We start from the raw sequence: 15,000 nt of genomic DNA, 5'->3' as shown, positions 1-15,000 counted from the left end.
CCCTTTTAGCTGTGTATCTTTTCTTATTTTTTCCTGTGCTATTTTTTCTACTTCTTTACCTTCTCTTTCGTTAATTTTTCTGCCTATCGAGACACTTACTTCTCCTTTTGTTTCTGTATATTCCCTTTCGTCTTTTCTCCTCTAACTATCCATTAATTCCTCCCCCTCCCTTTTTTCAGTTTTTTTTCTCTCAGTTACTTCTTTAAATATTCATAATTTCTTCTCTTCTATTTCCTCCTTCCTTTTCTCCTATTCTCCTATTTCTCTTAACTCTTTTTACTATTTTCTATCTCTCTATTCATATTTCCCCTATTTCTCCTTTTGTAACTATTCATCCTTTTTTCTCTCCTCCTCTTGCTTCCCCTTTGTGAAGTTCCCTGAAGGTGATTGGTTGGGGGAGGTGGCGAGACTTAATTATACATCCAATCAGCGCCAAGGACGAGACAGTTGGGCCAAGAAGAGGTCGCGAGTGTTGGAGGAACCTGATTGACTCTCGAGAACGTTCAATGAAAGAAATATATTAGAGTTTCGAGTGGTAAATTTGTGTGGTTATGTTTTAAAGGTATCGGGATGAATTTAGCCCCTTCAGTACCATGACTCGTCTTCCTATTTATTCAGGTTACTATTAGGTGGTTTTATACAGCTTCAGAATCTCATGTGAGGGTTGAAATGGTGAAGATTCTGGACCATTAACCTTCTGACCTCCATAGAACCTTCCTAGTGTAAATGAAGTCGTCTAATCATACCCAAAATTCATGGTAAAAATGTGTCCCAGTACTGATGGCGTTAAGGTCATCACCGCTGCCACCATTTATGTACTGCTGAGAAAACATTAACATGGTGGAATGGAATCTGATTGACTCTCATAAACTTCACTAGAGGAAGGAAAATAAATACCGATTCCTAGGAGATTTGTACATATGCTTTAAAGTTATCAAAGCTTTAAGTTCTTCATTTACCAGTGGCATTGAGTGAACAAACAATATGTGGAACGTGTAGCCCTAGAATTGTTACTAATATTTCTCAGAGTACTTTACAATGCACTTTGATGTTGATAAGATAAATATTGTTACAGATGTACGAGAAGACTATATAAGAAATAAGGAATAAGAGCAGGAAGAAAATAAAAGAAATAAAGAAGAAGAAGAAGAAGAAGAAGAAGAAGAAGAAGAAAAGAAGAAAACAACTCCAACTAAAACTTTGGAAAATTGAAATAGCAATACCAGGAAAGCATAGAAATTCAATATGACTTCCACAAAAATACCATGAAAAAAAAAAAATACAAGAAGAAGAAGAAAAAGAAAAAAAAGAAAGAAATCAAATGTGGTGCAAGACAATTCCAGAAAAAATAAAATCAACACACACACACACACACACACACACACACACACACACACACACACACACACACACACACACACACACACACACACACACACACACAAACACAGACATTACTCCATTACTCACTGCAATGCTTTCAAATACTTACCAAGAGAACACGTTTCCTCAATTTTGCTGATATTGAAGCAGCTTTCCTTGTTATGGTACGCCGCTTTGCACCACGAACAGCTGATGGCCACGATCTCCTTGGAGCCAAACAGAAGCTTCGACTGGAAACCCTGGGGAACGAAAGAGAGAGAGGAGGGTTAGTTAAGCACGTGAGAGAGAGAGAGAGAGAGAGAGAGAGAGAGAGAGAGAGAGAGAGAGAGAGAGAGAGAGAGAGAGAGAGAGAGAGAGAGAGAGAGAGAGAGAGAGAGAGAGAGAGAGAGAGAGAGAGAGAGAGAGACCAGGTGTGAAAGAAAATACATGTAATCGGATGAAGCGAGGATGACGACGTGTAAAGAGGCCGAGGGAGTCATGGTTTCAAAGCTGTGATGTGTTTGTGAGGATGTGAGAGGAGGGAAAAGTGTGTTAGGGAGATGAGTGAGGTAAATATTGAGAGTCTTGGGAGGTGAGGGAATTATGGGTAGTAGTAGTAGTAGTAGTAGTAGTAGTAGTAGTAGTAGTAGTAGTAGTAGTAGTAGTAGTAGTAGTAGTAGTGATAACTTACATTCATTTACATTGACAAATACTGGCTCACATCTTAATAATGATAACAATCAGTAATAAACAGTAGTAGTAGTAGTAGTAGTAGTAGTAGTAGTAGTAGTAGTAGTAGTAGTAGTAGTAGGAGTAGTATAAACAATAGTAATAATATCAAAAGTAGTCACAAAAGCACTAACAACATTAGTAATAACAACATATACAATCCTTAAACACACACACACACACACACACACACACACACACACACACACACACACAAAAAAAAAAGCCAAAGAAGCTAAAAAAACCGACTAACATTCCATGAACCAGCCCGGCACGCGCTCGCTCCCCGCCTCGCCTGCTCCAAGACGGCGAGAAGCAAGGCAGGGAATCACTGAACCGAATCACGTCTTGGACTCACGACGACATAGTGAATAACCCGATGCATTCACGCTTGAAATTGACGCTAGACACGCAGGAGTTTCCCAGCAGCGTGGCTCGGCGTGTTTCGCTCACACAGGCGGAAGGAAAGACTGAATAATTGTCTCAAGTTATGGGGCAAGATTCAGCTATGCATCTCCTGCTTTGCCTCATTTAGCAGCTCGTCGGGATTTTAAGCAGCTGAGTTCTCCTTTTGCAAGTAAACAGGGAAAATTAATAAAAAATGCGCAAATATGAATAGTAATGTAAGGGAAGAGGATACAGCAGTTCGTCTTCCTGTTTTCCTTCATTATTTGGCTCGTGGGATTTGAAGCAGGTGAGTTCACTTTTGCACTTAAGCTGGTAAAATGAATAAAGATGTGCAGGTAATGTATAAATATGAATAATAATGTAATATAAGGGCACAGGATTCAGCAGTTTGTCTTCCTGTTTTCCTTCACTATTTGGCTCGTGGGATTTGAAGCAGGTGAGCTCTCCTTTCGCAAGTAAGCTGGTAAGTGAATAAAGATGTGCAGGTGGTGTAAATATGAATAATAATGTAACTCAGCTATTTCTCTTCCTGTTTTCCTTCACTATTTGGATCGTGGGATTTGAGGCAGATGAGTTCTCCTTATACAAGTAAACAGGTAAATGAATAGAGACGTTCAAATAATGTGTAAATATGAATAAAAATGTGATGTAAGGGCACAGGATTCAGCAGTTTGTCTTCTAGTTTTCCTTCACTATTTGGCTCGTGGGATTTGAAGCAGGTGAGTTCTCATGTAAACAGGTAAATGAATAATGACGTTCAGGTAATGTGTAAATATGAATAGTAATGTACAGGAGCAAGATTCTGTCATGCATTACCGAGCTGTCCTCAATTAAGCAGTGTTTGGAGTCTGGGAAATGAGGTCAAGTCTCTCGTTATGGTCAAAAAGCAAACGAATAGAAGAGTAAAGATAATGTGTAAATATGGACAGTAATGTAGAAGTTAATGGATATATATTGTACATTACTATTTTCTTTTTGAGTGTACAGGCAAAGGAAGAGTCTTATTACATACACAGGTGAGATCTTTTTAAAGGTGAACTAATCAGTAAATAATAATGCCCAGGTAATGTGTGACTGTGAATAACGACGTAGACATAAATACGAGAATATTCTACTCTCCTTCCGTGAATAGACGCAAGAAAAAAAGATATAAATTCATATACAAATTAATAGAAAATGATAAATGGTAAGTGAATATAAATTGTTAAATGTTTGTGAATATGATGTGCAAGAGAGAGAGAGAGAGAGAGAGAGAGAGAGAGAGAGAGAAAACAGAAAAGACAAGAGACAGACGCTGGTTATACTAAGACAAACACCACAAACCTAACAGTGGTCGAGGAAATAATAGAAAAATAAATTGAACACCCTTTTACCTGTCCAGCTTCCCTCATCGCTCTCCGTCTGTGCCCACCTGTCCACCTGTCTCCTTGTGTTTGTCTCTCTCTATTTCTCCATTACTATTACATTTTGTTCCTTTATTTCTCTTGCTCTTGTCCACCTCATTTATTTTCTCTGTCTGTCTGTCTGTTTGTTTGTGTTTGTCTATCAATCTGTGTTTATGATTTGTTGCTTTGTCTTTTTCTTTTTCCTATTGTCTCTGTTTGTCTTCCTTGCTTGCCTGTCTACCTGTCTGTCTATCTATTTGTTTGTGTAGTTGTTAACATATGATTCTTTCTCTCTCTCTCTCTCTCTCTCTCTCTCTCTCAATCCATCCTCCGGTTTGTACTTTTTTCTGTCAATACATAATTCTTTCTCTCCTTCCTTTCCCCCTTTGTCTGTCTATCTGTTTGTGTATTTCTATCTCAACTCTCTCTCTCTCTCTCTCTCTCTCTCTCTCATTTACCTAATAAAAATAGACAAACAAGGCCCCCTAACATACATTATATATCGCATAGATGAGGACGAAGCGAGGCGTGGCGTGTCACTCCACTTGATCGATAGGTGGAACATGTAACACTTTTGTATCGGAGAGGAACGTTATTAGTGCCACCAGCTGGGAAAAGTAGAGCCGAGGTATTAGCGGTAACGGTGTATTTGAGGTCATAGGAGTCTTGATGGTAATGATGACAGCGGTGGTGGTGGTGGTGGTGGTGGTGGTGGTGGTGGTGGTGGTGGTAGTAGTAGTAGTAGTAGTAGTAGTAGTAATAGTTGTTGTTGTTGGTGTTGTATTAGTATCAGTAGAAATAGTAGTAGTAGTAGTAGTAGTAACAGTAGTGGTAGTAGTAGTTGTTGTTGTTGTTGTAGTATTAGTATAAGTAGAAGTAGTAGAAGTAGAAGTAGTGTAGTAGAGTAGTTAATAGAAGTAGAAGTAATAGCAGTAGCAGTAGCAGTAGTAGTAGTAGTAGTAGTAGTAGTAGTAGTAGTAGTAGTAGTAGTAGTAGCAGCAGTAGTAGTAGTAGTCAGTCTCTCTTCTTTCGAAAAAAAAAAGAACTTTACAATTTACCACCTTTCAATTCCTCGCATTCAATTGATTAACTTTTACTTAGTCTGATTGAATTTCTACAGCGCCTCTCATTCCTTGGCTCTCTTTTCAATTACCTTCTGTGTTCATTTAGTCTTATTTCCCTCCACCTTCCTTCCCGCCACCAGCTGCAGGAGGCGCCACTCTCCGCAAGGTAACTGGAGCTAACTGTCATCCTTTATTTCAGAATTCAAGCCACGGTTTACTGATAACTGGGAGGGACAGCAGCGGGTAAGATCTCATTAAGACTTGGTGCCGGGAGTGGTTGGTTGGTGCTCTCTCTCTCTCTCTCTCTCTGGCCCGTATTCTGAAACACTTCTCTGCTTCACTTCCACTCTTTCAAAAGGCCTGATTTAAGTTTACACGAGTTTTTAAGGTGTTTTTACGGTTCTAGAGGCAGAGCGACTAGATTTCTACACTATTAACAGGAGAAACACTCTTGAAAACCCCGCTAATCATCTCTGTGGCTTCGGAAAGTAGTGGCAGTGAGAGAGCAAAGAATTTCTGAATATAAACTCTCTCTCTCTCTCTCTCTCTCTCTGGGTCTTTTTTTTGTCTGTCTATCTGTTTGCCTGTCTATCTCTATCTGTTTACCTGTTTATGGGTTTGCTTTACCTGTTAGTAGTGGTATTTAATTGTCTCTCTGTTTATTGGTCAATGCGTGTGTTTGTAAAGAGCTCTGATTATCTGTTTGTGTGTTTGTTGTATTGGTGTTCATATATGTCTGTCTGAAAATCTCCCTTCTCTCTCTCTCTCTCTCTCTCTCTCTCTCTCTCTCTCTCTCTCTCTCTCTCTCTCTCTCCCCTGCCACTATACATAATGACACTTCATCTGTCTTCCTCCCTCACAAGTCCCACTCCTGCCCTCCTTCCGTCACGTACTTAAGACGAACACGTACAATAGACACCGTTCCTCCTTCCTTCCTACCTGCCATTCTTCTTATCTGTTCATTCTCACCTGATTATCATTGACTTGTGCCTTTCTCTCTCTCTCTCTCTCTCTCTCTCTCTCTCTCTCTCTCTCTCTCTCTCTCTCTCTCTCTCTCTCTCGCCAGCAGGGAATCTAATCTAATTATTCATTCCGGCTCATTATTCAGGAGGGTGATCAATGAAGATGTTCAATATTTGGTTTATTATGCATGTTTGTTGCCTCACACTACCACCACCACTCCAACGGGGACATTTTCCAATATCACTACTATATCTACTACTGCTGCTGCTACTACTACTACTACTACTACTACTAGACTTGTTGGCCTTTACGTGGCTGTTTGTGATTGGGTACACTACCAAATCGAAGTATGAGATCTAAAATAGTAAAGACAAAGGCTCCTCTACTACTACTACTACTACTACTACTACTACTACTACTTGTGCTGCTGCTGCTTCTGTCAACACCAACGTTCTTTCTTAAATTTTCATTCACTCAGCCAGTCACTTTTAAGCAAGTTTCTGAGAAGTACTTGCTGTCTTGCTTATTTTTACTACTTTCTTCTCTTCCTTTTTTTCACTCTCTCTCTCTCTCTCTCTCTCTCTCTCTCTCTCTCTCTCTCTCTCTCTCTCTCTCTCTTGTCTCCCTTAACATTGCTTTTCATTTTGTGCCTTTTTTCCCTTTTCACTCCTTAGTTCTTATTTTTATCCATTATCGTTGTCCTTCTCTTCCTCCTCTTCCTCCTCCTCTTTCTCCTTTTCCTCTTCCTCTTCATCATCATTATCACGGTAAAGAATGAAGGCAGTACATAATTCCTTTCATCCTGACACTTCCAAGACTGAAATCACAGGACACCATCCTCCTCTATCTATCACTGTGCCACACTCTTCTACTACCCACTCTCTCTCTCTCTCTCTCTCTCTCTCTCTCTCTCTCTCTCTCTCTCTCTCTCTCGTAATAAGAAAAAAAAAACAACAGCCATTATTTCAGACACCAGCAAAGCCACTTGTATAATCGACTTTCTCATACTCAACCAAGCCACTCCCTTCGTCTCCCTTCCCTTCCCTTCCCTTCCCTTCTCTTCCTTCCTTCCCTTCCCTTCCTCTCCCTCCGCTTCACCTCCCTTCGCTCCGCCTGGCCTGCTTCGCTCGACAAATGGATGAATGTATGAATAAAAAGTTTTGCTTATATATGAACTGCACTGGAAGGAGCATTTTTCTCTCCTTTGCCAGGTGAGAGAGAGAGAGAGAGAGAGAGAGAGAGAGAGAGAGAGAGAGAGAGAGAGAGAGAGAGAGAGAGAGAGAGAGAGAGAGAGAGAGAGAGAGAGAGAGAGATAAACGCATAAAAGATAGAAATTCGTGAATGAAAAGAGACAAACAAACTGACAAACACACAGAGAAAATGAGAGACAGATAAGCCAAACAGACAGACGGAGAGATGAAAAATGTCCGTTCACTCTAAATTGGCAGAGAGGAAAAGTACTGTGCATTGATCCTTTATTTTCTTTGTCCTTTATTCCTTTGTTTAATTCAATGGGTGAAGGTGAAAAAAAGACTCAATTTGCGAAGAGGTTTAACTAAAATAGACCTCATTCTCAGCTTACCAATGTAATCCTGAGAAACTTGACCACGAGATAAAACCGCTCGTTAACCTCTTCAGTATCATGACGCATTTTTATATTCCTTCTGCTAACTATATGGTGATTTTATACAGCTTCAGAAACTCCTGTGGGGGATTAAAATCGTGAAGACTGTGACCATTAATCTTATGCCCTCCATAGACTCTCCCTAATGTCAATGCAGTGGTCTAATCGTACACAGATCTCAAGGTAAAAATGTGCCCCAATATTCCTTCTGCTAACTATTTATTGATTTTATACAGCTTCAGAAACTCATAACTCATGTGGGGGGGGATTATTTAAATGGTGAAGACTGTAGCCATTAATCTTCTGCCCTGCATAGACTCTCCCTATTGACAATGAAATGGTCTAATCGTACACAAATCTCAAGGTAAAAATGTGTCCCAGTACTGATGGGGTTAAATCATGAATCTTGCATGGAGAAGGAAGGGGTCTCAAAAATTCCTTTACATCCTTCCCTTGCGGTGTTCAATAATTCATTTCCAAAATGAATTCCCCATCAAAACACTCATCTCCCTTTGATAAATGCCACACTACTGCTACCGTCCATTTCGCTCAGTGTATTTTCAAACCGCGTATGTATGTTATGTTTTTTTAATGTTCTGTATGGGGTCGTGTGTCCGCGGAGAAGGTTCTGATGAGAAAATATTTTTTGCTGGAATGTGAAGTGTCGCTTACATATCACTGGTGGAAGGACTGCGGAGTGTGTTGGTGTTTCTGTGTCGTTTATGTTTGCCACCTTACTAGTTAGCAGGTCCTATTGATGTTTCGGCTTACTGGACCTTGCCTCAAGACATATTTATCCCCATCAATACTGAGCACCTTTACCTTAATTTTTGGGTGTGATTAGGTGATTTTATTTGCATTAGGAAGGATCTATGAAGGTCACAAGATTAATGATCTCAGTCTTTATAATTTCAATCTCCTACATTAAGTTTTTGAAGCTGTGTAAAGTCACCAAGTAGTAAGCAGAATGAAAACGCGTCACGGTACTGAAAGGGTTAATTTGTTCCATGTATCTATATAAGCAATATGGGCAAATAAATCTAATCAATCAAGCAATCTTTCTCTATCATTACAAAGTTAGAGATTCTTAAAGGCTGATTGTTTTAGCTTCATTACATTTATTTTTTTAGGTTTCCTCTCTTCGTTTCGTCTTCTTTTGTTTCAGCCTTTTTCTCCTATTTTTCTTTTCCTTTTTTTCCTTCTTTTTTTCCTGTCAAAGTTCACCATTTTCACTTTATCCTTACATCTCTTCTCTTTGTGAATTTTTTCGGTCTACTGTATGTACTCTCAATCTTCCTCGATCTCTTCTCTTACGTATTCATTCCACTTTTTTTTTGTTTCTTTTCACCATTTTTCACCTTATCTTTACGTCTCTTACCTGTGAATTTTTCGCTCTATACCGTATGTACTCTCAATCTGCCTCGATCTCATCTCCTACATATCCACTCCTCCTTCCCATTTTATATTTTTTCCGTCAAAAGTTTACCTCTTTCATTTTTACGCTCGTCTATTTTCGTAACCCTCAACTCATGCATGTAACTTCCCACTTCCTCCTTTATCTCATCTCTCCATCCACCCATCCACTCACCCACAAAGCAGATACCACGGCCCATAACATAAATCAATGCCTTTTAAAGTTGTTTTTACGGGATGATATAAAATAATAGGTCAAAGATTAGTACTGGAACCCACGAGCAGAGGACAGAACCATTCCCTTGTACACAGGGCCGGGATGAAAGGCGAGGGATGGGGATTGGAGGGGACAGGAAAAGGTAGAGAGGATACAATGGGGATGAAAGAGGCCACAGGGGAAAGAACGGAAGAGGAGCGAGGGGAGGGAGCGAGGGGAAGCAAGGTACCGTGTGAGGGTGGTAAGGGGAAGAGGGGAGGGGACGAAAGGGAACTAGTAATCCCTACAGGAGTAAAAGAAGTGACTTGAAAATATACCGTCCTTTATTTTATTCTGTTTCTTATTTATTTTTTCTCCTTTTCTTTTCGTTCCCTTTATCTTGAACTGATGAGCACGTGGGTATTAATACTTGAAAAAAGCAGGTTTGATTTTTCGGTATTATATCAAACACAAACATAATATCTCTCCTTAATTCTACTAGCCTTTATTTCTTCTATTTTTTCTCCTCTAATTACCAAGAAGTTGTGGTCGTATCATAAATAAAGAGAGGTTAGGGAAAACTCGAGGAAATAATATCTAAACTTTTTAAGAATTCTACTGTACCTTATTATGATTCTATTTTTTTTGTCTTCTTTCTTTCTTCAATTATAAAGTAAGTGTGGTTGTATTATAAAAAAAGAAATGAGTTCACAACAAACTATATAATATGATATGAACTTTTCAAAAACTGTATCGCATCTAATTCTATTTCTATTTTCATGTATATATATTTTTATTTCCTTTTTACTTCAGCTAAGCAAATGACGTTTATATAATTACTCTCGACAAGGTGAACGCTCTAAATAAAACTTTAAGCATAATCTTATTTTTTTACACTGAAGGAATTAACTTCTATTTCAAGATTCTTTACTTCACTTTTTCCAGAAACCTTCCTTCTTTTCATTCACGTCTAAATTTCACGGAAGAGCCAAATAGTTTATTTTCGCATTTAAGAGGTAACATTTGATGCTTTGCTTTGAGGGAAGGCTTCAAACAGATTACCTAAACAGATTAAACGATTACACAAAATTATGGATGGGGATGAGATATCTTTATGTAAAAGAAGCATTGGCCAAGCCCCGAAAGAAAAAAGGTAAGAGAATCACCCAAATTTGAAGGATATGTGCCTTAAAACCTACTTCTTCAATGAGTTAAATTCTTATCAGGTAAAAAATACAGAAGCAGGCAAAGACTTCCAGAGTTAACCAGTGAAGAAATGAAAGACTGAGAATACTGATCCAAATATGAAGGATATGTGTCTTAAAACCTACTTCTTCAATGAGGGAAGAAATACAGCAGCAGACAAAGAGTACCAGAGTTAACCAGTGAAAAAAATGAACGATTGAGAATACTGCTTAACTCTTGCATTACTGAGGTGGACAAAATAGACGGGAAAGTAGTTCTTGTGCAGGTGAATACAAGAACACACACTACAATTTTGAATAGCCCTTTTGACTTCACTCTTTGGGCACTGACACGTTCACTACTCTTTCTATACACGTTTTTTGTTGTCCCATGCCCGTCTACTCTACAAGAAAGTGCTATACGAAGACTTCTACGTGTAGGTCCTATCGTTTCTCCCAGCTTACCTGATGTATATATGTATGTATGTATGTATATATGTATGTTTGGCAGCAGACTCCCATTACGTTTTCTCCAGCCTTCCATCGCCACGACCTACTCGCCTCAGTAAACAAATGGATCAAAGAGTCTAATTTACTTCAAGGAGAGATGATTTTTACCGCACCAACCTTGTGTGTACTTACCCTTACTTACACTACGTACCTTTAAAAGATCGGATGAACGCACACACACACACACACACACACACACACACACACACACACACACACATACACACGAAGGAAGCTACCCAGAAACTCTTCTTATGACTAACAGACTAGAAAAAAAATAACACATGTATGTCTATATAGAAATGACAGTTCCTCCTCCTATTCCTCCTCCTCCTCTTCCTCCTCTTACTTCTCTTCATCCTTCTCTTTTTCACCCACTTCATTACCGATGCAAGAGAAAAGTGAGAAGGAAGGAAAGAAGGAAGGAAGGAAGGAAGGAAGTAAGGAAGGAGATAGTAAGCCGTTGATGATGAACGAGGGAAAGGAAGGATGGGGAGGAGGAGAGAGGACGGAAAATTATGAGGATGGACCAAAAGGTTAAAGGAAAAAGTTGAGGCGAAACTGGGAGAGAGGAAAAAAAGATTGTTAGTAATGGAGAAAATAAATTGGGAAGGAGAAAAAGGAAAATAAAAGAAATGGGTGAAATGATTATGAAAGGAGTAAGAAGGAATTTCTCTCTCTCTCTCTCTCTCTCTCTCTCTCTCTCTCTCTCTCAGATATGGAGATCAGATCACGTCGCCGTAAATACGTTTTATTGATCTAGCAGAGAGAGAGAGAGAGAGAGAGAGAGAGAGAGAGAGAGAGAGAGAGAGAGATACAAATATATACAACTCTCTCTCTCTCTCTCTCTCTCAGGTACTTTGAACGAAGCCGAAGCAGCGAAACTAAAGCGAACGAAGCCTTGAACGGAATAATTGAAGAATACAACCACGGAGAGGCGAAGGAGGAAAAATGGAGGAAGGATGGAGGAGGAGAAGACGAGGAGAGAGAAAAAAGGGAGAAACAAGGGAAGAGTAAAGAAAAAAGCTCCTTCCCTTTTGCCATCTCCCGATTCTCTGATTAGGACTAAAAGTTGCAAGAAATATATAAATAGACCTTTCTCTCTCTCTCTCTCTCTCTCTCTCTCTCTCTCTCTCTGGTTTCGAATTTCCAAAACCTTTCAATAAGTTTTGTAAAGTTTCGAGAAGTTCGCTAGCTAGGAGGAGGAGGAGGAGGAGGAGGAGGAGGAGGAGGAGGAGGAGGAGGAGGAGGAGGAGGAGGAGGAGGAGGAGGAGGAGGAAGAGGAGGAGCAAAGTTGGTCTCTATAACTCCTCCTCCTCCTCCTCCAAGTTCTTCATATCTATACATCTAGACCATACACACACTCCTCCTCTTCCTCCTCCTCCTCCTCCTCCTCCTCCTCCTCCTCCTCCTCCTCCTCCTCCTCCTCCTCCTCCTCCTCCTCCTCGTCAGACTGTCCTCGAAGGGGCATGTCAGCATCTATGAGAGAGAGAGAGAGAGAGAGAGAGAGAGAGAGAGAGAGAGAGAGAGAGAGAGTTTGAAGGAGAGGGAACAGCGGCGTGGTGGGCAGGACAGGTGAAGGCGACACAACGACCTGTTGATTTCAATGGCTTCCTGCACCCACACACACACACACACACACACACACACACACACACACACACACACACGTTTCAGTAGTTCACGTGTTGTCATTAATGATATGAAACTTAACAACAGCAGACACAAAAAAAAAAAAAAAAATGGAAAAATAACAACGCCATTCACAAAATAAAATAGTTTCCCTTGACACATTTTGGTTTTCTCTTTCATGTCAATTATCCCACATTTCTTTCCATTTTTTTATAGTATTATCTATAGTTATTGCTTCTTTTACCTATATTTTCATTCGTTTCGCTTTTTTTTTCTTTTTCTTTTGGTCACATTATTCGTTAACAAGTTCATTATTTTTTCTATTTTATTTTATCTACGTTTTTTTTGTGATTATTTTCCTTTTTTTTCATTTTCGCATCTATCTTACCTATTGTTTTCATTCGTTCATTTTTCTTTTCGTTTTTATATTGATCATATAATTCGTTAACAAGTTCATTTTTCTTTTCCATTTCATTTTACTTACTTTTCTTTATTTTTCTGTGATTATTATTTTTTTTTTCCATTTTCGTATCTATCTTACCTATTTTCTTTCATTCGTTTATTTTTTCCCTTTTATTTTGCTCATATTATTTGTTAAGAAGTTCATTTTTCTTTTCCATTTTATTTTACCTACTTTTCTTAATTTCTCTCCGCTTATTCTCCTTTTTTGTTCCATTTTCGTATCTATAATTTCTTTCTTCTGCAACCATTTCGTCTGCATCCCATTTTCTTTATTCACGTACATAATTTTTTTTTTCCTTTTTTTTTTTGCTTCACTCCATTAAATTACTTTCCTTTGTTGATGCTACATTTTTTTCTCTCTTTTTTCTTGACCTAACTACATTTCCTTTCCTTACTTTTTCCCTCAATTCTTTCAGTCTCTTTTCCTTCCACCTTTGAATACTTAAACTCCTACTTCTCTTCATTTTCTATTCCCTCCTCTCTTATTCCTCTTTGATTTATGTACGTACGCCCCTTCCAATCTACCATTCTCCTATTTCCTTCTCCTTCCTTCTAATAATTCATCCTCTCCCATTTCCTCCATCTTCTACTTCCCTTAGGTGGTCTCTTCATATTTCAGCCGTCTGGAAAGCTCTACCTCAGCCTCCTCTTCCTACTCCTCTTCTTCCTCTCTACCTACGCATTACTATTACTAATGGTGTCACATCTTTCTTCCTCGGTCTTCTCTTCCTCTTCCTCCTTTTCTTCCTCTTCCTCCCCACCTACGCATTACTCTTTTCCTATCAATGGTGTCTCATCCTTTATTTTCATTTCCAGGTTCTTTATGTCTTTTCTTTTTCTTTTATTCCCGTTCGCACCTCAGATTAACTTTTTCTATCTATTCATTTATCCACCATCCTTCTTTATTTTTCTACCATTACTCTTTCTCTCAAACTCCTTTTTTTTTTCTTTTTCTCCTCGCTCTATCTTCCTGCTCACTATTTTTCTCATTTTCACTCACTTTCATGTTCCTCTCCACTTCTCACTTTTCTTTCTAATCTACATGCGCCCTTATCTCCGTCCCTCCAGCTCTTCCTTCTCTTAATACAAGTACCTCTTTCAAGTCCCACTCGTCTGAGACACTTCAGACATCCCTCTCCTTCATTACCATCACAGCTGACCCAGTTCTCACCTGTACGTCTATTCAGAACACCTGCGAGGGAAACTTAACGCGTGTAGCTGATTTTAGGCAGGTATATGTAGATGTGCGTGTCGTGTCCGTGAGTGAGTGGGAGGGACGAAGCATGTTTCCCATTTCTCTCTATATATATTTTTCCCTCCACTCTTCTCTCTCTCTACTTCAAAACCTCCTCCACTTGTGTCTACCCACACCCTTGTCTGCTGCTCAGCGCCACTCTCAAACACACACACACACACACACACACACACACACACACACACACACACACACACACACACACACACACACACACACACACACACACGTACAAACAGTGCCTCTCCCCTCCTCCCCTCACTCCCTAACTACGCCCACGAGACCACGAGACTAAGAGACGGTACGCCATCATTATGCCTCTTCACCTTCCTATGCTTAAGTGAACTCCCTCTCCCTCTCCCACTCTCTCTCTCTACCTCTTGACTCCACCTGCTTTTTATACAAGGGCCCCGAAGGCTACGCCGGGAGCTATGCTAGGAAATAAAGGGCCGGAACCCGAGTCTTGGCAGTGGTGTGTTATAAGAGGAAGGGGTGAATATATAAGAAGGAAGACCTGCGTTGTGTAGACAGAGAACGCCAGAGTAAGAAGGAACAGTGTGAAGAGAGAGAGAGAGAGAGAGAGAGAGAGAGAGAGAGAGAGAGAGAGAGAGAGAGAGAGAGAGAGAGAGAGAGAGAGAGAGAGAGAGAGAGAGAGAGAGAGAGAGAGAGAGAGAGAGAGAGAGAGAGAGAGAGAGAGAGAGAGAGAGAGAGAGAGAGAGAGAGAGAGTGAAAAAAAAAAACAAAGAGAAGAAAGAAAATGAGTGAAGAAACAGTGGTGAAGACAGAGAGAGAGAAAGTAGATATAAGGAAGGA

General features: G+C 39.7%; 1 protein-coding gene across 12 annotated transcripts in view; it reads right to left on the bottom strand.

Annotated features, from left to right (window-relative positions):
- The window catches only part of LOC123506688 (eye-specific diacylglycerol kinase-like), a 704,579-nt gene that overhangs the window by 50,573 nt on the left and 639,006 nt on the right, over window positions 1-15,000 (bottom strand). For all 12 annotated transcript variants that reach the window (XR_006675487.1, XR_006675486.1, XM_045258954.1 and 9 more), the window contains one exon: window positions 1,493-1,622. Coding sequence is in view for 10 of the 12 variants with exons in the window: in XM_045258954.1 (XP_045114889.1) it covers window positions 1,493-1,622 (130 nt within the window). In the remaining 2 variants the exon portion in view is untranslated. The remainder of the gene's footprint in view (window positions 1-1,492; window positions 1,623-15,000) is intronic.

This window comes from Portunus trituberculatus, chromosome 20 (genome assembly GCF_017591435.1).
Source record: "Portunus trituberculatus isolate SZX2019 chromosome 20, ASM1759143v1, whole genome shotgun sequence".
Taxonomy (NCBI): domain Eukaryota; kingdom Metazoa; phylum Arthropoda; class Malacostraca; order Decapoda; family Portunidae; genus Portunus; species Portunus trituberculatus.
Note: the sequence above shows the minus strand (reverse complement) of the source record. Positions and strands in the feature narration are given on the sequence as shown.